Below are 22,445 nucleotides of genomic sequence, written 5' to 3' on the forward strand. Positions count from 1 at the left end.
TTCTAGACACAGGGAATACCATCTGCCAAGCCCAAAGGCAGTTACATGAAGATTATGAGAGGTCCAGAATGGCTGGAATGCCCAGGTGAATTCAAAAGGAAGCGTGGCATGACAAGGTAGAAGAGGCTATAAGGGAAAGTGAATAGAGGTGGGCAGGAAGGAGCAGGTAGGGGTTGAAGGAAAAATCCACAGGAAAGATTCCTAAAACTGGGAGAGGGAAAGTGAGCTCATGAGAACTTTAATAATTTCACATAATGCAGAACCCAGGAAAGCTAGCAAATGTATATGTATTTAAGACTAATTTTCAAAACTACGTAATTATCAGAAGTAACAATGTTACCTAACTATGAGGACATTTCTGTCAGGGTATAGTTTATAAATTAATAGTCAGAGTACATTTTAGATTGAATTTTACATAGTAAGTTCTTTCTCTACACTTTCCCTGTATATAAATTTATACCCTGCAAAACAGAGTGCACTTCACCATAGCAACAGTCTATATCAACTCCTACACAAGTTAGGAAAAGCATATGTAAAAGAAATGAATATTCTGGAACATTCTAAGCTGCCTCCTAGGGGGGAAATCATTCCATTTGCTTTGTAAAGATTTAAATACATGAGTTAATAATTTTTAAAATGCCCCTGCAACTAGAAAGCTGCTTTACTTGTTCAAATCTGACTTATTAACAATATAATACATCCTGGTTTTGTTTTAAAAAGAAGAAAATTAAAATAAAAGAAAAAGAAATAAAAGAGAAATGAACAGACAAAACATCATTGCCAAGGATAACTTTCCTGGGTCAAGTGGATGGGCATGGGCAGTAACAGAACACGTTTCATGAGTGGCTTATAGTTAGACATTAGCCAATCTACTAAATAATAGAATTATATTACTTCCTCTAGAGAAGCTACACTCTACTAATATAGAAACTGACAACTGAGTTCTTATTCTCATATAGGCTTCCCCTTAAAGACAATAAATATTAGTACTGGAACTCATCTGATACATTTCCTAGTAAGAATGAACAAGTTTACAGACATTGTGTCTCTGGTTGCTATGGTCTGTCTGTACCTCTTCTTCCCTCAATGACAGCAGTGAAGGGCTCTGAGGAGGTGATTAACAAACAGGGACTGAGAGGGACCTCCCCCTTCTCACTCCGAGAGGACACAGGGAAAGGTACCATACATAAAAAACAAAACCAGCTCCCACAAGGCACTGACAACTTCATCTTGAATTCAGTCTCCTGAATCGTGGAAGACAGTTTCTGTTCTTTGGAAGCCACCCAGTCTATGGGTCTTTATTGTAACAGTCTGCACAGGTGCAAATACAGATTATAAACTATCAAATCCTGTATGACTTGATATGTAACAGTAAACAGAATTCCTAGCCTTTCACCTCACTCTACACACCCATGGCTGGTCAAACTGACCATATCACACATCCTTGCTTGTGGTCCAACATGGAACATTGCTATTGTCCCAGCTCCATGATAACCTCTCTGGTGGCTCTCTGCAATCAAAACTCTGCCACTGACTTACAAAGCTCTCTAACACTTTGTTTCTAACCACTCTATACAAAGTTTCTACCGTGCAAGGGCAGATATCTTGTTGCATGTTTCCATTATTTCTTCAGGGGCCTCCCCTAGCTGCTTGCCCTCACTGCAGACATCCACAAACCACGCTTACCACTCCTTGAGTTCTCTGATATCTGAGTCACTATCATCTTCCACAACAAATCCTACTGCCATTTTAGAGACTTTCAACAGTCATGTGGACAACTCTCTCTAGCTTTTCTTCCTCAAACTCCTGTTTCTGCCCTGCTACCCACTTCCTAAATCTTGCCATCACCCACAACACCAACACCTCTGAAATCTTGCTTTACTATGGAGGAACTAATTATAGGTAAATTAACAAAGATGCCGGGTCAGTGGTATTTTTTAAGAGAACTCCAACAATCACTTCTAATTCTTTTAGAGCATTTGAAAATAGTGCACACCGATGTTGTAAGCTAATGAAAATCTGAAAAAGCACTGTATTCTTCCAAAATCATTCATGTATTTGTAAATATAAAGTATTTCAATTGGGTTACATAGAAGAAGTAAGATAATCATCTTTAGTTGCTAAATCTTTCCATGTACAGGGAATTTTCCATTGGGAATTGTCAGTATTCAGGCATCTGTACTGGTCTGTCCTTAGGGTTCTGGCAGGATATGCCCTCAGCTGCAGCCATTAAGAGCACCAACTGTGCATATCCACTTTGTTCCCTTTTAACAGAGCCCTGCCTACCTCCCATCCTCCCCCCCCCCTTTTACTCCTCTTTGCTCTCTCCTGCTGCTCCTGTTCCTGGAGGTCAGTCTCCCCCTCCTCTTTTACCTTTATATGACCCCTTTCCCTAATTAAACAACAACAACAACAAAAAAAAAAAAAAAACCCTCTCCTTGAATCCTGTTGCATAGTAGCCACTGCTTTTAAATTACAACAGGAATTACACCAATTCCACAATTGGTAGTAAATTTAAAACTATGTCTGGGGTTGGACCATTTAAAGCTGATGACAAAACCAAATGGCTTATGAAAATATTCATTTGATACTCACAAGCTTGAAATCAATGTCCTTAACCACACTGGTTTTGGTGTCATGTGGTACTTACTGATAAACTCGTACTGTTGGGCACAAACTGATCCTGTTCACCCAGCAGCACATCAATCATAGGATGCCTTCCGTTTTTTATGATGATTTTATTTTCTTCTTGTAGAGTTGGCCTGAAAAAAATAAATTTTATCAACTTGTAGACATAAAAGTAGCTTTTGCAAAGAACCACTGACTAGCTTGACATGGTGATACACCTATAATCTCAGCACTAGGGAGGCAGAGCCAAGGAGCTTTCTGTGAGGTCAGGGCCAGTCTACACACTCTAACACAGCATGAAAAGCCCCAGAACCCAACATGGAAGACAATCAATAGAACCTTAGACTTCAAGAACATATGTTCAGAATAACAGAGCTAAACTAATCAGCAATTAATCAGAAATCAGCAATTGGGAATAACAGTACATTGAAGAACAAGTCTCAGCAAGCCTTACCAAATCTATCTTCATGTGATTTCAGTTTTCATTTATCTATCATTATCTGAGGTCAAGTCAGCACATGCAACATTAAACACTGCTCACATCACTGGTACATCATGTAAAGTCATTTCCAGATTAAATTATCTTATCAGTTTTTACATTTTCTTATATTTATTTAATGTGTATGAATATGTGCCATGTAAGGGCCTACAAATGGTGGGTGCTTGTGAGCAGCCCTATGGGTGCTGGGAATTAAACCCAGGCCCTCTGTAAGAGCACCCTGTGCTCCCAACCACTAAGCCCATCTTACCTATTTTAAATACAGCTTTCTTCTATTTCTCAAACCTTAGAAGTCAGCGCTGAAATTGGCTGGGTGTCTACCTTCCTAGCCTTCAGCTACACAATGATACTCATAGACACATTGAACTGGTTGGTGCTTTATTTGAAAAAAAACAGAGTCCTATTTCAGTACACCAACCCACAACCACGTAACTATTAGCTTATTTAAATAATCACTACACGCAAAATATATATTTTACCACTGACTACCTGGGTCTAATGGGTCCTTATTTTTATTTTTAAAAATCTATTTTAAAGATTACATTACAAAAGTAAGACTAATAGAATAATTTTAGAAATCAACCTCAAAACAATCTTTAATAATAATAATTATTACTATTGTTATTAGTAGTAGTAATAGTGGAACCTTTCTGAGATTGAGGCTATAACCACACTCTACTACTAGTCCATAGTCTAGTAAGCATGACAAACCAAATTTATTCTTGGTCTTCAAGATATACATACACACCAGGAATGGGTAACACGTGATGAATGTGACATTCACTTATGAATACTAAATTCAAAATTTCAAATTACTTCTAGGAGGTGTAGTTCACAGCTCCGGTTCTTCTTGCATTAACAAAAATGGAGTAGTTGGGTGATTTTGGAAATTGCTCAAAGCTTCTAATTTCCTTAAGGAGATAGTTATCTTCATCCATAATATAAAACACTTTCATTTTTAGATTCATAAATACCAATTAGAATAATCAATCAAATGAACCCTTTCAATAAATGCCGTCATGTTTCCTTTCAATTTCCTGCCTGCCCACCTGCAAACTATAGCAAGTAAATTTTGCTGAACAAATATAGAAACATATAAAACCACGTCTTTTAGCAAAACAGGACAATCCAGGTTCTTAACAGCAAATATTAAGTGGCATTGGTCCCCAAGCATGATAACATTTCATTTTATCCTACAAAATTATTTACAATCAATTCTTGACATAATGTTAACAACTATACGCATCAATCTATAACCTGAACGCTCAAAATCCCCAACTGTTTCTACAAGAGATTCCCCACTGTCATCCAAGTGGTGTGCCTTTCTCTTCACATTCACCTCCGGTACATGAGTGGCTGTGAAGTATCTTCTGGTAACTATGCTCCTCTGGCTACTGTGGGTAAACAAGGAGAACTCTTAACACACCCAGGGAAAGTTAGAAGCAGATCACAGCAGTGGTACCTGCACACTTTTCATACCTTCTGGAAAGATGTTTTAGCAGTTTGGAAAAGACAACTAAAAACACAGAAAAAGTTTGCTGTTTCATGGCTATTTAAATCCACTTCAATTTTTTTTTTAACCAAAGAGACTGGTGCAATACACTGTCAAAAGTATGTAAGATTATTCCCCCAAACCCTAGTGGGTTTTTCCTAATACAAAAGACATGATGTATAATTTGGAAATGTTTTAGCATTTGAAATGTTTTCTGACATGCTTATTGATGGATTTGATAATCTGGAACAAGGACAAACAGAAAAGTTGGTTCAGGTGCACACAACAGCTGTCCAGAGGCACCAGATAACTAACATCTCATTGGCAGGCAGGGCCTTGGTAGGACGGAGGGGAAACTGAACTTCCGTGGGACAGCTGTGACCTGGAGAAGGAGCTATGACAAACTGGCATAGGCTCCAGAGTAGAGCTGGGAGGAGCCCAGACATCTCTCTATCACCTTAGTCCTGATCTAGAACCCAATACACTGAAAATGTCCTGAGATGCCTACTGGCAAAATCACTCCAGAATGGGTGCAATACAAAACCATCTCTACAACCAGCAGTCAAGCAGAAATGACAAACAACACAAAGACATCCACCAGCGTTTCAGACAATATCCATCCAGACAATGACTTTAAGTAACTATGCCTCCTTATGTACAGAGAAACTGCACAAAGTAGAAAAGTAACAGGAGGAAAAGCAATCTGTCCATCTTACACACTGATGAAAATCTTAACTTCATCCGATATATGTAGCTTTTAAAAAAAAAAAATGCTGTTGAGCCAGACAATGGTGGCAGATGCCTTTAATCCCAGCATTCAGGAGGCAGAGGCAGGAGGAACTCTGTGAATTCAAGGCCAGCCTGGTCTACAGAGCTCTAGGACAGCTAGGACTACACACAGAAACTTTGTCTCAAAGAAACCAAACCAAAACAAATAAACAAACAAACAAAAAAGCTTTTGAAAGACAACTATATAGAATTAGACCTATTTAATCCTAGCATCCTTTATGAAAAGGAGGATGAGGAGTGCTGGGATGCTCAAGGCCACAGAAGAACAGAGGCAGGGATCCAGCTCTCAATGGGAGGGTCAGGAAAGCTCACAGAAACCAGAACAGAACCCCACCTGCTCAGTCCCTTGCTCAAAAGCAAGCTTTTATAACTGGTTTGGGAAACTGAAGGGAAATCTGCTATAAAGTTTCCAAGAGCAAAGAGGGCCCTCAAACTTCATTTTAAAACTTTATGCAGTGTAACATTCCCTTTTAGAGTTAGTTATGCCAGTCATCTGCATTTGACTCAGTTGTAGAAAATGGAGGAAAGGAGTTGATTTTTCAAATTAAACTATACATGCATAATTATTTGGATTCAACAAGTATAACACATTTGAACAACTGCAATATTTTATGCTAGCAATAATCAAGTTAATTGAATACTCCCATTTTATCTGAAACCATGATAACTGATGGAAATGAAAAACTCTATTACCTGCAGTAATTTCCTTGCTTAGCGACCTTGGCCAGGGAGAAAATGCAGTCAACAGTTGCTAGGTGATTCACAGCCTTACACAAAGTGTGGTAATGTTCTCCAAAATTCCTACAGAAACAGCAACAAGATGAGCGGGCTGACTTCTTGACCCATGACACCTGTGCAACAGTAATCTGTCTATTAGCAATGCAGGCACCAATGCAATAAGCAGGTATACCTAACAATTAAGGGAGAAGGGCAGGGTATTATTGAACTACCTTTCGTGATAAAATAACTAGTTACCGAGTCTCCATCCACTTCGTTTGGGACAATTATATAAACCTAAAACAGCTTTTATGTGATGACATAGACATAAAATATTATTTTATATATATATATATGTATATGTATATGTGTGTGTATATATATATGTATGTGTGTGTGTGTATGTGTAAATATATATATATATATATATATATATATATATATATATATATATGCTGTAGTCACATTTCATCTGACTGTGGCATTTCACTTGAGGAAAAAAATTTCAGTGTAGAATTCAGTTTCAGTCTGCTTCTTTCCACAGCATCAAGAACTACTCTGGTGGGCCAGCTTCCCCAGGCACTCTTCCTTATAGCAACACCCAATCCTGGAGTAACTGTCTCAATGTGTCTCACATGGAACTGGCAGAGTACTGTCTGTCTGTCCGACTGACAGCTTTTGTGGTCGTTTGGATAGGTATAGCCCCCAAAGACTCATGTGTTTGAGTGCTTGGCCCATGGGAGTGGCACTATTAGGAGATATGGCTTGTTGGAGTAGGTGTGGTCTTGGTAGAAGAAGTGCATCAGTGTGGAGGCAGGCTTTGAAGGTTCATAAGTTCAAGCTACCCCCAGTACACAGTTCACTTCTGATGGCCTGAGAAACAAGATGTAGAACTCCCAGGTCCCTGTTTACCATCATGTGTGACTGCATGCTGCCATGTTTCCTGCCACGACAATAATGGACTAAACCTCTGAACTGTAAGCCAGCCCCAATTAAATGTATTCTTTTATGAGAGTTGTGCTCATGGTGTCTCTTCACAGCAATAGAAACTCTAAGACAGTTTTATAGCCCTAATATCTAGTCTACACTCTCAGCACAGAATAGACATTGCAATACAGAGGAGTAAGCACTTCTTCAGCTATCTAAGATTAATACTATGACTTTTATTAAAAGATTTATTCACAAAGTAAATAGAAATGTTTACAGAGTTGGGTGAAACCTTTTACATATATTATTCCATTGCCTCATATTATAGTATGTTTATTCCAATATGTGCAATACTGTACAAACTATAGAATTTTATATATAGTGATAAATGGTGGGTGTTGAAAATGAACATAATTGGCCAGATATGATGGCATATACCAATGATACAGCACTCAGGAAACTGAGGCAGGAAGATCACAAGTTCAAGGTCACCCTCAGCTGCATAGGCATTCATGACCCTGTCTCAAAATAAATAAATGTATAAAACAACCAAAAATACTACAAAAGAACCCAAGACTTCATCTTTAAATGCTCAGAATAAAATATCTTCTAAGTAAAGAGAGAATATGCAACTAAGCTTAAAATTTAGAGTAGGTAGGCACCTGAGAGAAACTGAGGCTTTGCAGGCAATGGCAGACTCTTTGAAGTCACAACATGAGGAAGGGCAATGAAGCTAAGGCTACGAGGGTCCAAGAGAAATGTGAAGGGTATCGCCCCTCCGTGCCCGAATGCAGGAGGGACACCTCTTACCACTGCCTCACCACTCTCACGCAGAGCCTCAGTACCGAAAAAGCAATTCGGAGGGACAAAGCAACCACCCCAGGCTCATATAACTGCCACACTCTTGTTTGTCTGCTTTGCTTTCTGGTTTTAACAGTGCTGGGGTAGAACCCACAGCCTATCCCAAATTCAGCAAACTACCTCTCACAGACCACACCTCCAATTCTAAACTATGACCCCACCTCACAGTGCTATTCTGCAAGGTTCTACTAGCATTGTTGCTATTTCTGTACATAGTTAGGGGGAAAAAAGAAGAGAAGTAAACTGCCTGTCTATTTTCATGTAACTCAGATATCCCTTACACTGCCTGAGGAGGAAGATGGAGAGGGAAAGGTCACACTAAATACCTTTCTTAAGAATGCTTACATAATATAATGTGGATTTCAGAAGTTCTGAGTGTCAGGCTACTTGCAATACTTCCCAGCTTGTAAGGGCATCAGGTTAAATTACTACAAAATTCCTATAATGATCAATTTTTCCTACATGGTTTTATCCTACTTTTAGGGGGAAAAAAAAAACCCACCTCATTTTTTGACTTGTTTCGGAACTCTCTCTGTAGACCGGGCTGGTCTCGAATTCTGAGATCTGTCTGCCTATGCCTCCAGGTGCTAAGATCAAAGGCATGCACCACCACTGCCTGGCTTATTAGTAATATTTTCATGCAACTTATTATTATTTGTAAATTAAGAATTACATTCACAGTATGCTTTATACATATTTATCTGAGTAGACAGGACATATTAATTAATTAGTCTATTTCCCCTGAATTAAAGTTCACCAATGAGTTTGTGAAAATCACAAACATACAGGGGTTATGCCCCTCCATCAGGTGGACCCTGATGGGTCAAACATATGCATGAGTACATGACAGTCCAGCATAATCTGTGCACCAATCCTCCCTCTTACTGTGAGAAACTGACTTCTTAGTGTGCATCTTGTTTTATTCACTTGGAAATTGTGTGCAATGATGCTACTTAATGTCACAGGACTCAGAAAGGAGGAGTAACTGTATCTAAAGTCTCAAGGTCACATGAAAGTCAATGCATATCTCTTCCACTTCAGAGCAGAGTCGGTGGAAATAAACTGGGCTGGGAATGTTAGTAAGGCAGGAAACAGCAAACTACAGACACTACTGTATCCCCAAGAGCTGACATGCAGCAGCACTCCAGTGCCTAACACTGTCAATATGAATGTGTGACTGCCATTCATTCCAGAATGTGAGCTATTCTCTTAAAGACAAGGGCTGGGACTTTCAAAAGAAATTTTGTATCTTAAAAATGAAAAGTATGGCAGATTACTCTAGATTACAGCTGAGTAAAGAAGCATGACCAAATGCAATGTGTAAGAGTTAATTAGATCTTTCCTTTAAAATTGGGACAGGGAGCACTGGGGAACCTCAAATACATTCATTTTCTGAAAGATTTATTTTTACCTTATATGTATATTTGCCTCTCTGTATGTACGTGTGCCACATACATGCATCAAATATATTCTTAAATTAAAGTTAAATTTTCCTAGATGTAATAATGGTGCTAAAATTCCTGGTTAGGGTGTTCCAGTTTTTTTAAAAAAATAAACACCTAGAGGAAAATACACAACATATTAAAAATTCAGGAAATAAGTGAAGATAATAAAATCAAAACAACTAACCCTTACCTACCAAGTGCAGAAAGACAAGGTGACAAGGGTAAATTCCATGGCTCTATCAAGAGACATTAGCCATAAAATACTAATACCGTAACTGTAAAGTATATTGTCTCTCTCATCAGATTACAGTGAGTTTATGCCCCAATAGACTGAAAATAAAATCCAAGAGCACGGTTTCCCACTATTTCCTAGCAGGTCAGGGCAGCAATCTCCGCTAATTTTGGATGGGAAAGAATTTCTGGTCTATTTCTCAGAGCACAGATTGAGAGTATATTGTTCACTGTGAACTTACTCTAGAAAATGGAGCCATTCAGCGCTGCAGTCAAGGACTAGCTGCTCCCGGAGCTGATTCAGACGTCTGTAGTTTTCTACAATGAAAGGAGGATGAAAGCGGCTCACAGCTTTTGTGCTACAAGAGGAAGAAAAAAAACACAACAACAGATAGAAAGTCAAGGTTATAAGAATCGGTGCTGCCATAATTTCAGAAAATTAAAGCAGTTATTATTCACTGATGAGTCTTGAACATAAACAGGTGTAAACAGAGAGCATTCTTTAATTACGGTCCTGAGCTTGACTCTAAACAACAGGACTCTGCTCAGGAAGCTTTTAAAATGTTCTTACAATTACAACTGTATGACAAAGTCAGAGTTGAAACTGGCAAAGGCTTTTTTTTTTTTTTTTCAGTTATGCTAAATAAAAATGCTTGCTTAAAAACAACAGAAGTGAAGTGAATGCAGGGAAAAAAAAGATGTGAGAAAGAAATGTGGACACACATTGGTGGAAGTCATATTTTATACTTTTCTGTTCAGCATAATTCAGTACAGAAAGGAAAATATAATGCATCACAAAGAAGGTCAGTGCAGGAATTCAGAATGTTAAAAAAAGACAGTTCTTCAAGCTCAGTGGCCTTGGATGGGAAGAACTAACACAAGTTCTCCTAGGCTTGAATATAAGCCATCCTCTCCATCAAGAAGGAGTAGACAGTATTTGGGAGCTAGTATCCCCAGTCAGAGATGCTAGGCCAGGCCTTGACCAGGCCACACACTAGCACTGACATCTTGTCCAAATGGAACAGACCTTGTGTGGGCTCCATTATAGCAAGTCCTCTAAGAGTGCTTCTCTCAAAGGCACAGTGCTGAGTTCACACAGTACTTAGCAGGGTACCCTTTACAGGGATCCAAGGAGTGGATGCTACTTCTATTGACAGCTAACAAAGAGAAATGCAGTCTAGAAGAACTCTTCAAGAACCATGCATATGCTAGTGTTTGCTCCCCAAGTCCTACATCACACTGCCATAGTTACCTTTAACTTGCTGTTGGATACTGAAAGTCTAACTGATAATTCTCATCTATTCTTGTATCAAGGCTCTGGCAGCCAGACAACAGACTAAATGGGAACAAACCCTCACTGAGATGCCTTATTTACACATCAGAATTCTATTACTGCATGTTTAGAAGATGTTGGCATAGATTTTTTTTTCCTTGCTTGTTGTTACTCAATTACATGTTCTAGAGTTCTAGGCAACCATTTACCGCAGCTTTTTCTTCTAGAGTTGCTTAGCCAGACACCTCAGTTACTGTTCTACAGAATAATATGGGTATTCGTAATGTCTTTTTATAAGGCACATTTTCATTCATTAGCTGTACTATAGGACAAAAGTCAATACAGGGAAGGATGTTCAAAGGATGGGAAACATCCTCCAAGTCAACACTACTCACATCTACAGTTTCAGTGGCATAAGGGAAAAATAACGTATTTGAATTCAAGAAAGCCATGTTTGTGCTGTCGCCACAGCAAAAGATAATGGTTATATTACTTAATTAACATAAGAAACCATTAACCATTATGTCACCATCTCAAAATTTCCCTCATCCTTAACATAAGAATTCCTTCATAGCACCACCACCAGTCAGAAGTCTCCCTAATATTATCCTGGGCAAATGTTAATATTTTCATCCCCACTCACACAAATGTAGGAAGCACAGTAAGAAGGAAGCAACACACTATCATCAAAAGCACACACCTCTCCTTAAACAAGTCCCCTTCACGGGACCGGTGTTTTCATTTGTATTTATCAGTTCATGATATATGCTATAAAAGGAAGTAACTACTATAACTACATGCTGAGGAAAACCCTGAGAATAAAGAAGCACAAAGCTCGGTGAGGTAGAAAATGAGATTTCAGCTTTAAAAGAAATGTCAGGTACAGCATTCATCAAAAAGCTCAAACCACCAAATTCGTCTTGCAGTTGAAGGTTTCAACTGTATCCTCACAGCCATGGGGCAAAAGAGTAATTGACAAAGGGGGAAAAGTATTAAAATACTTCAAAATACTTTTAAATGAATGACAAAAACAGCTAAAACAATCATCTCTTTGGTTCAAAGTTCACAAGAAAAATCAAAGGAGGAAAAGCACTCTTGCTTTACGAACGTGGCTGGCACTAGACTAGCGTCACTGATACACATGTTATAATACCATGCTAGAAGAAAAAAAAAGCCTTAAGCTTACCTTCCAACCTTCACCCAATCAGCTGGGATGCATGATACAGCTGAGTTCTTTATTTCAATCATAAACTAAAATAAATGCAAATGAATAGTGAGATATTTAAATGGGCAGCCACCCACGGTATATCATAAGGCTTCTTGGAAACTGTGTGTGACAATTTAATAAACATTATTTGGAATGTTCAAAATAAATCCAGTATTATTCTTGGGAGGGTTTTCATGTTTTCAAATAACCTCTTTCATTCAGTGCTAACCATGTATCTTAAGAATTCTGTCACTCAGTAAGATTAAGTTTGATAAAATTATGTGGGGGTGGGCGTGTGAGTGGGTGTCCATGCACTGGTGAGTGAGTGCCCATTCGTACAACTGTGGAGGCCAGAGGAGGATGCTGGTTGGGTGCTCTACCCTATCACACCCTCTGTCCTACTTCCCTGAGACAGTTTTTCTCACTGAACCCGACACTCTTCATTTCAGCTAGACTGGCCAGCGAGCCTCAGGGAGCCTGTTGTCTCTTCCCCTCTACATGTTTGGAACTACCCTCTAGGGGAAAATGGGCTTGCTGTATGGGACACAGCAATGGCTGTCCCTCCTGCAAGAAGCCATCACTTGCCAATCATTCAGTAAGGAGGGATGGGGTCTTATGAGCCACAGCTCCACCCACAGCTGGCTGCTAACAGCCCAGAATATAGCACTTCTGTTCTTTCCATATAGTACTCTATATTCTTTCCACTTCCTCTTCTGCAATATTCCCTGAGCCTTGCCATAAGATGACCTTCATACAGCCAATTGTGCTCCCTCTGTAAGCAAACTTCTCCTCTGACATTGAAGGGACAGGAACCTCACCCAGCCCTCTGCTTTGGCAGCCATGACAGGCTGCAGAAAAGACCCAGCAAGATGTAGTCCTCTGACTCAGCACATGTTGCTGAATTTCTGGCTTCCTGACCATGCCCAACCTCCCAGTCACTAGGAAGTCAGATACCCTCCGAGTGGCAAGGAACTAATTAGAAGTTAGCTGGTGGGCTCTGGATGTGCTTTACAGGAACAGTGGCATAGGAGTGGCAGACAGAGCAAAACAACCGCCCTGGGAGGGCCTATAGGCCATAGCAACCAGTTGACCAATCAACTCAGGACAGGTCGTCCAAGCCCAGAAGTGCACCAATCCTGAGACGGTTGCATATCCCTAGACTCTCCCCTTGTTCTACCCAATAAATTCCCTGCTTCGAGGCTCTGTTAGGTCCTTCTCATTCCACCCACCATGTGGAATGGATAGAGGACCTGAGTTAATGCAGTTAGCTCGTTAAATTATTAAAGACTTTTTGCTTTTGCATCTGAATGGGTCTCTTGGTGATTTTGAGGTTTAGAATTTGGGCACAACTTCTACCACACCTCAGTTGTAGCACTATTGAGGTATGTCCTTTTAGTATGCTCAAATCACATACACACACACAATCTGTGGTTCGTTTAGATATACTTTCAAAAACCTATATTGTATACAATAAGATCTAGAACCTGTTGGATTAATTAGTCTGTGATAATTTCATAAAGTTTTTCATTTGCCTGTTTTATGATATGCACATAACTTTGTATTTGTCATGTCTCTGGATTTATCTTTATACTAAAAGAAATACTATAGTTTTTACATTAATGGTTACTATTTCTTAATTTCCATACCAAGCAAAATTTTAAAACTAATGGTATCTTCAAATATAGAAATTGATTAATACAGTTTCAAATCTCCAATACTCAATTCCAAAACTGAGAACTAAGAGTCTAAAAATGCCCTTGTAGTTATACAAATTAACTGGAAACAAGCCAGATTTAAGATTTATTATTGATGGAAAAATAAAATTATTAATTATACTAAATAATTCTTCAGTTCAAAAATGCTCTGTAAAGACCCATTGGCATTTTATGAAATAATTCTGAGAGAACTATGTCAAAGGCAAATATCAAATTTCAAGGCTGCAGGAAGAAAAGGTCCCGACTCATGGGAGTTGGACAAGGGCAGTCAACATTTTAAAAAGCCCATGAAAACAAGGTGTACCATGAGAAGCACTGTGTAGCTATCAAAGACCCCCTCTAGGGAGCAGCACCCCTCCATCATCACAGCCATGAAGAATGGGAGGTACAGCAGGGGTCGGGAAAGCCCACCTGGACCTCCTGCTGGCTGAGCACCTGTGGTCAGGGACCTGTCCTCAGGCTTTCAATCTAAGTCTTCAGCACAGTCTCATACTGGGCTCCACTGCACTTGCCTTGGGAGGGGCCATCGTCTTTCCAGTTACCCCCTTTCCCAAACATCCTAGGGATGAGCAGGCAAGCCCTTTGCTTGTGAGTTTTGCTGCTAAAGAAAAGCCACTAGAAAAAATAATGCATGTTCTAGAAAGCTCTACAAGTTCTCACAGCAATCTCCTGCTCTGCAGTTCCCAACTCCACCTCCCAGAAGTTAACACAAGAGTTCTATTTTACCTTCAGTCATTCTGGTGCTTCCTCATATTACTCTCCAAGGACCTCCCTGTCTGGGCTAAATGCCAGACATTGTCATTCAAACTATATTACCCAGCCTGGGCTGGCATCATTGCCAGGTTTTGCTGAAAATCACCTTTCCACCCTTTGCCTGTTTTTAGTTGTTGTTTTGTTTTTGATAGATGTGTCTTATTTAGGGTTTCTATTACTGTGATGAAACACCACAACCCAAAAGAAAGTTGTGGAGGAAAGGGTTTATTTGGCTTACAGTTCCACATTGCTGTTCATCACTGAAGGAAACCAGGACAAAAACTCAAACGGAGCAGGATCCCAGAGGCAGGAGCTGGTGCAGAGGCCATGGAGGGGAGCTGCTTACTAACTTGCTTCTCCTGGCTTGCTCAGCCTGCTTTCTTATAGAACCCAGGGCCACCAACCCAGGGATGGCACCACTCACCATGAGCTGGGCTTTCCCTCCCTGATCACTAATTGAGAAAATGCCTTGCAGCTGGATTTCATGGAGGCATTTCCTCAACTGAGTCTCCTTCTCTGAAGACTCTAGCTTGTGTGGAGTTAATACCAGCCAGTATGAGATGACTTCAGGTTGGTCTCAAAATCTTTGAGCAGCCAAGGATAACACTGAACTGTGATCCTCCTGTGTCTACCTCCCAATTGCTAGATCTCCATCATATCATCACCCTGGCAAGGGAAGATGTTGGTTATTCACCCTAACTCTAGGGGCGCTGGCTGTGGTCAGATACTCCCTTTGTAGACTTTGTGTAAGTATATACACAAAGTAAACAAAGTCTGTAAACTTTGTAAACCCTCAAGGCTTGCAGCCAGGCCCTGCCTCCTGACTTCCCAAATGGCTGTGTTTTGGCTGAAATGGCCATACCCAGCCCTGAGGCAGGAGAATGGCCAGGGTCTCTACAAAAAAACCAAAAGGCCACATAATCCTTCCAATCCCAGGACACCCTGGAAAGCTCCCCCTTCCTCTCCCAATAAACTCTATATGAACCCTGTGTTAAGTCAGGTTCCCTGCTGTTTCTCTCCTGAGCACAGGCAGGGACACTCTGGGGGTTTTCCCTCCCAACAAATCTCTTGTGTGAGGTTTGTCATGAAGCACGACTTTGCTACTTCTTGGCTCCCAACCACCAAGATACCCAAGCTGTACAGTGGAGGGGGGGGAGGGGGAGAGCAGAAACAGAGAAAAGGGTTATAAAGAAAAATTGGTAGCTGCAGGGTTGGGGAAGGGGATCCTATGAACTGCAACAGCCTGGGAGTTTAGGCTAGGGTGTGGGTAGAGGGTATACACCATAAGCACCTGTCAATAAGACTCTTCTTGGAAGACAGAAACATATTTCCCAGGTTCCTGTGGAATGATAAGAGATCGCCATCTCTCTACCAAAAATCCTATAGTCCTGTTGAGCTGAGCCAAGACTAATTATGGACCAAGTCAATGGGCCTGTCTTTTTTGGGATGCTTGGGGAGTGTTCCCTTTGGACCTGTGGTGGTTTGAAAGAAAATGGCCCCTAGGAGGCGTGGCCTTGTTGGTGTGTCACTGTGGGGCGAAAGGGCTTTGAGGTCTCTTTTCTCAAGCTTCTCTCAGTGTGACTCAGCTGACTTCCTGAAGCCCTCTCAGCGCCAGCACCTCATCTGCCTGCATGCTGCCATGCTCCCTGTCAGGTCATAATGGACTGAACCTGTGAAACTGTGAGTGAGCCACCCCAATTAAATGTCTTACTTTATGAGAGTTACCATGATCATGGTGTCTCTTCTTAGTTAGAAACCCTAATGAATACAGGATCTAACACATACAAAACATTTATTTGGATAAGCTATGTGCTCTGAATGAACAAATTTGTCCTATAGATTATTCCCAGTATTTTTCCTTTTCCTTTAAGAATAATAATACTATTAATGCTCCCTCAATCTAAGTATCATACCATATCCATATTGGTTAAGGTTAAGTGATAGTTCATTGCTGTCATAAAATATGACCACCATGGTCATTAATTACATAACTTTCTTCTTTCATGACTTTCTTGCAAACCAAATTCTTAAGAAGGCAGCATATAATGAGGTTTAAAAGTACGCTAATGAATATGTAAAACCCAGGAGCAGAGGTGAAAAAGAATGTTGTGAAAACACTAGCTTGATAGTCTGGCACATTTACCTGCCCATTCTTAGTAACATGATTCATATTCTGTGTGGTCTATGTCAACAGGTTTTGTTTTTCGTTTTTTTTTTTTTGTTTGTTTTGTTTTGTTTTTTTTAGTTATCACAAAGGCCATGTATACAGAAATACATAGAAACAGGAAGGTATAAATTTATACAAGAAGGAAATTTTCCTCCCTACCTCATGAATAACACTAGTAAATAATGGTATGATGAAAAGGTATGCTCATGCATTTCAGGTGTAAGTTCCTCTCAATATTCTTACAACACAGGAGTCATGCAACTGATCAAATTGGTATTTGCTTTCCCACCTAACACCTGGAAGCTACTCTTCTACCACATATTGTTAGTAATTATATTAAAATAATTGTGACCACTTGCATTTCACCATGAACAAGAATGGTGGCATAAGGTTAGAAGTAAATTACCAAAGCCCATAGGGGAAGCAAGAGGTATAATCAAATATTCCATATCTGTTTAAATACCCCAAAACAGCTGTACAGAGTTCTGAGTAAAACAAGTGTTGTGAAATGTCTGCTGAGGATAACATCTAGAAGGTGGATGGGCTAAATCAGTGCTTAAAGCTATTAAATGTACATGGTCTGTAGCATCCTGACAAGCCCACTAGTATTCATTATAATTTTGTGTTTCAAATAACTATATAATTGGATAGTGGCAATCTTTCACTAAATTACACAAAGCAGTGCAAATATTAAGACCTATGATTTGAAAATGTTGTAGCCAGGTTGTTTGGGGGGTTCCCTGTAACAAAGCTTTCTCCCCACAAGGAAAAAAAAAATCTATTTTTTAAATCTTAAATAGAATGCTCATCCTGTAGAATTATTCCTGTTTATTAAATTGATATTTTAACAAAGTAAAATTTCTGGAATTCCTACAATTAGAATCTTTGCAGTAAGACAGTAGGAGTTAGTCTCAAGATGCAGAACAGGATTGAATGCTAATACATTTTTAAAGCATTTTTCTCTCTTAATGTTTCTCATTCAGATATTAATACCAACTTTAAAGATGTATATGTCCTTGGGCTGGAGAGATGGCTCAGCAGTTAAGAGCACTAGCTGTTCTCCAGAGGACCCAGGTTCAATTCCTAGCACACCACATGGTAGCTCACAACTGTAACTCCAGTTCCAAGGGATCCAACACCCTTATACAGGTAAACTAATGTACTTGAAATAAAAACAAATAATCATTTAAAAAGGCAAGTATACATCCTAAACCACACTCTAAACAGCAATGTAATTTATGCATGACTACATTAAATGTGCATTTCTACACTTTAAATGATACTTTGGGAGGAAGTACTGTCAGTTAGTCACTGTGATTCAACTGAAGGGACCAGACCCTCACCCAGCCCCCTGCTTTAGCAGCTATGAAAGGCTACAGAAAAGACCCAGCAAGATGTAGACCTCTGACTTATTCCTGACCCTGCCCGGCCTCCTAGTCACTAGGAAGCATGAGGAACCCAGATACCTCCATGTGGCAAGGAACCAATCAGAAGTCAGCTGGCAGACTCTGGATGTGCTTTACAGTAACAGTGACATACAGAGCATAGCAACTGCTCTGGGAGGGCCTATAAGCCATAGCAACCAGTTGACCAATCAATTCAGGACAGGTTGTCCAAGCTTGGAAGTACACCAGTTCTGAGACTGTTGTGGACCCCTAGACACTCCCCTTGCTCTGCCCCAATAAAATCCCTGCCCCTCGGTCCCTCCAGGTCCTCCTCAATCCACCTGCTGTGTCGGATGGACAGAGAAACCAAGTTAATACAGTTAACTCATTAAAATTAAAGACTCTTTGCTTTTGCATCAGAACGGGTCTCTTGGTGATTCTGGGGTTCAGAATTTGGGCACAACACAACCTGTATATGTGGTCTATTTGGCACCATTTCTTCTGTAAGGCAGGAATCCAAGGCTAGCTTCTCTGCCCTGGACTCTAGACCCTGTCAATTATAACCAAGATCTTCCTTGATCCCCCCAGGACCCTCCCTTAAGCTCTCCCAAACATCAACCGCTTCCAGCAAGGGCACACGGTCCTGGACCAACTTTGACAGCTCAGACCCCACCTCCCACTGGTCATGATATCAAATCTGCTTGCTTTTCTGCCATTTTGCTCTTCTCTGACCTTAGCAGTTTGAATACCAATAAATCTACCTCTCTGCCCATGGACAGGTCTAGGTTTTTCTGCACCACTACTGATAACAACCTATACACAGATTTTACTTATATTATTAAATAGCTTTACTCCAAGTAAACGGATATAAAATGAAAATGTTTGACATTACCTCTTGTCCTGATACAGTCACATATTGTAGAGAAGGACGGTTTAGTATTTTTCGTAATTCTTGTAAATGCATTTGGATACTCTGAATAACATCTTGAATTTCATCTTTCCTCTTTTTTATTAAAGGGAAGTCAGAGAGGTCTTTGAATAATTCAGTTTTATCGCCAACTCTAAAATATGAAAAATGCAGATACTTATATTGAAGCATACTCATTAGACCAGTTATCAATTTTGTAGTATGATGAGATACGAACAAACTGAACTGAGGGAAATGCGGTTTTAATTCCACCTCTGCCACTAAATATTTATGGGGACATTCTTTAATGTCCAAGAACTGGCAGTCATTTTTATTTTATTCACAATTTGTATGGTGAAACCAAGAAATAAAGCTGCCCTGTCATCTGCTTATTCAGAAAGTAACAACAGAGGTAAACCCAGCTTCCTGTGAGATACATCATAAAACTACACCCGTAAAAGGACACCTGCAGGTTCTAAATACAAAAACAATTGCCACTGGGTATCTAAAATATGGGGACAAGGGTCATCTGACACCAACTTTGGAGTTAATAAACAGTTACTATCTGGCTTTAGGAGAACTTTATCCTCTATCATCTGATAGCCAGGAAGTACTTTGTCTGTCCTAGGCTGTGAACTGCCTGCATTTAGACAACTATAAATGTTTCCAACTACATAGGAACTCCCACACCAAACGGCAAACACACTGGCTGATGGCCACTGGTGGGAGGAAATGGGAGCCCACACTTACTTGGCAGCCTGTTCATTGAGAATCTGTAAGTAATGTTCCACTGGACTGAGGAGCGCAGAGGTTTCTAAGATGAGTGTTCGCAGTAAGTCTGACTGTACATGGGCGCCAACAGCAGGTGCTAATGCTTGAAGCTCTGACTGTAGCTGACTCAGGCTCTTGACAATCAAGAAGAACTCTTGTGTAGAGCACTGGAAACAGAAATCGTTTTTAATCTAAACAGCATAAAGAGCTGGATATGGTGGCTCCCACCAGTGATCCCAACCTTCAGGAGGCTGCAGTGGGAGGGTCTCCGCAAGTTCAAGGTCAGTGTGATCTACATTACATGGAGTCTAGGCCCGGACTAAAAAGAAAGATAATGGAGGCTGGAGAGATGGCTAAGAGCACTGGTTGCTCTTCCAGAGGACCCAGGTTCAATTCCCATCAACCATATGGCAGCTCACAACTGTCTGTAACTCTGGTTCCAGAGGATCTGACACCTTCACACCAATGAACATAAAATAAATTTCAAGAAATTATAAAAAAGAAAGTTATTACTATAAGCCAGGGTGCAGAAAGAACCACTGATATGGCCACTCTGCACTCCATTTTAATTTGGCCCTTTTAGTTGGTTTACTGAGGACAGGTGACCACACCTGACATTGGGCACTGATTGTTCTAAAGTAGAGAATGTGACCCCAAGAGGCACTCAGGAAAAGGGGAGAGCAGCTCAGCCAAAAAGGGGAGTTTAGGTTTTATAGGGGAGTTTGGGTTTAATAGGGGAGTTTGGGTTTTATAGGGGAGTTTTAGTTGTGCAAGAAAGCATTAAGGACAAAAGATCAGCTGCAGGAAAAGGGAACTGTGGGGGAATCAAAGTTTATAAGGGGTTGGGAAGGCTCTGGCTATTAGGATAGTGGGAGGCTGTGGTCAAGCTGTTCTGCTGGGATACAGGGCCAGCAGACTTCTGACAAGTCCAGAACATCCATAGTTTCCATCTCCAGGAGGGGATGGGTCGCACACAGGTTATCTATCTTGGTGTCCTAAGTGCCTCTATCTTTGGGCCAGGCTAACAGTTGTGAACCCCCAAGTTTAATAACAATAAAACAAACAACTAAAAGTGCAGGGCAGTATTTGTCACTTGTTCAAATGCCAAAGATCTTGTCAATAACCATGTTACACCAGATGTCAAACAGACATATTTCTATACTACTGGTCAGGGCACACTTTTGGAACAGCATGCAGGCATATCCTCACAGCTATTAATAAGGTTCTTAAAGCATGAAGAAACACGTCTGGAAAGCCAGACTTCTAGGCTGAACTTCTTAATAGGGAAGAAATTGTTATTTTCTTTCCCCCGAGATATACATAAGACAGATCGTTTGTGAAGTACTTGTCACAGTCATTATCAGCCTGTTTTGCACAAAAGTAGGGGCAGGGCAAACCAATTTAATAACCAAACAAAAAACAACCAAGTTAAAAATACCACCTATATTAGATCTCGGAGGTACTGGGTACAAGGAGAAATAAACTCAAGAAAACAAGTTAATAAAAATACATATCTTTTGGTTAAGGCAATTAGGCTTCAAAGAACAAGCCAAAGGCACAAGCCACTGCACTGGAAGGGCCAGAGCTTAAGGTCCATGTGCAACAAAAGGCCTGGGCTCAGTCCAGCCTGGCTAGGAAACTATTTCCACACAAGGCTACAAACTCTTCTCTCAACATTGGTGAAACATCCTTATCCTTAAATGGATTTACTAATTTTAACATCTAAGATGGGTTCCTATTTCTAAGACTGTTTTCTAAGACTCAACTTTGAAGTTTTAATATTAAAGAAAATGTTTATTTGATTCCACATTAAGCCCACTTGGGATCTGCCATCACTATCACCATAAAAGCACCTCCATGAACATTCTAAAGCCACCGAGCCTAGGCTGCCCCACAGAATTGCCAAGATCTAGACTGAGGATGTCATTTATCATTGGTGCAAACAGCAGAAGCTTGATGTATTGCAGCAAGGAAAAAAAAAGAAAGGAAAGAAGAAAAAAATCTAAAGGGCTGTGAATAAAACCCAGGCAACTTTAAAACAAAACAAAACTAAACTAGACTAATAAATGGCATGCATTGACGGTGTGATGAAGAGCCAGCTAAGAAATATGCCATGTGAAGCAGTGAGAATTTCTAAGTAGGTCTGTCACCAATTCATTTTTGTTCTTCACTTTTGAAACCAATCTTGAGCCACACACTCCAGTGAAACAGTAGAGCAGCATCAAGGGACAGCTGCCCAGTGAGTCCCAAGCCTAGTGAAACACAATCCGAAATTCCGAAATAGAAGTCACCCTTGCACTGCACATTGACTGCTTTTCGGATGAATGTGATTGTAACTTCTTCTAGAGTTTGGAGACTTGAAGGGATACATAAAGCTTACGAGAGGTAAACATCAAAGTAAAGTTTAAAGACAGGCAGCAAGGCGGCCTAGAAATCACCCCAGCCAGCAGGACGTTGCCACCTCCTGCCATGGACACTTTTGACCTTGCTTTTTTTGATTAACAGCTCAAAGAAAATATGCCCTGCTCTTATTTTCTCTTGAGAGAAAAAGAAAAAACAACTTCTGACATCTGTCAACGAATCCTTTTAAACAGTGAAGGCAAAGTGCCTGGAGATCACCTGACTGGAGAGGGTAACAGCACGGGATGCCAGGCATCCGGCCAAGGATACAAGCTAAC

At 40.3% G+C, this 22,445-nt stretch overlaps 1 protein-coding gene across 1 annotated transcript in view; it reads right to left on the minus strand.

Annotated features, from left to right (window-relative positions):
• The window catches only part of Msh3 (mutS homolog 3), a 134,074-nt gene that overhangs the window by 32,037 nt on the left and 79,592 nt on the right, over positions 1-22,445 (minus strand). Inside the window, exons 14-19 of the mRNA XM_051182952.1 lie at positions 19,747-19,934; positions 18,982-19,150; positions 12,049-12,113; positions 9,832-9,948; positions 6,102-6,209; positions 2,651-2,762 (exon numbers count right to left, since the gene is read on the minus strand). Coding sequence (XP_051038909.1) covers positions 2,651-2,762; positions 6,102-6,209; positions 9,832-9,948; positions 12,049-12,113; positions 18,982-19,150; positions 19,747-19,934 — 759 coding nt within the window. The remainder of the gene's footprint in view (positions 1-2,650; positions 2,763-6,101; positions 6,210-9,831; positions 9,949-12,048; positions 12,114-18,981; positions 19,151-19,746; positions 19,935-22,445) is intronic.

This window comes from Phodopus roborovskii, unplaced genomic scaffold (assembly GCF_943737965.1).
Source record: "Phodopus roborovskii unplaced genomic scaffold, PHOROB, whole genome shotgun sequence".
In the NCBI taxonomy this organism is placed as follows: Eukaryota; Metazoa; Chordata; class Mammalia; order Rodentia; family Cricetidae; genus Phodopus; species Phodopus roborovskii.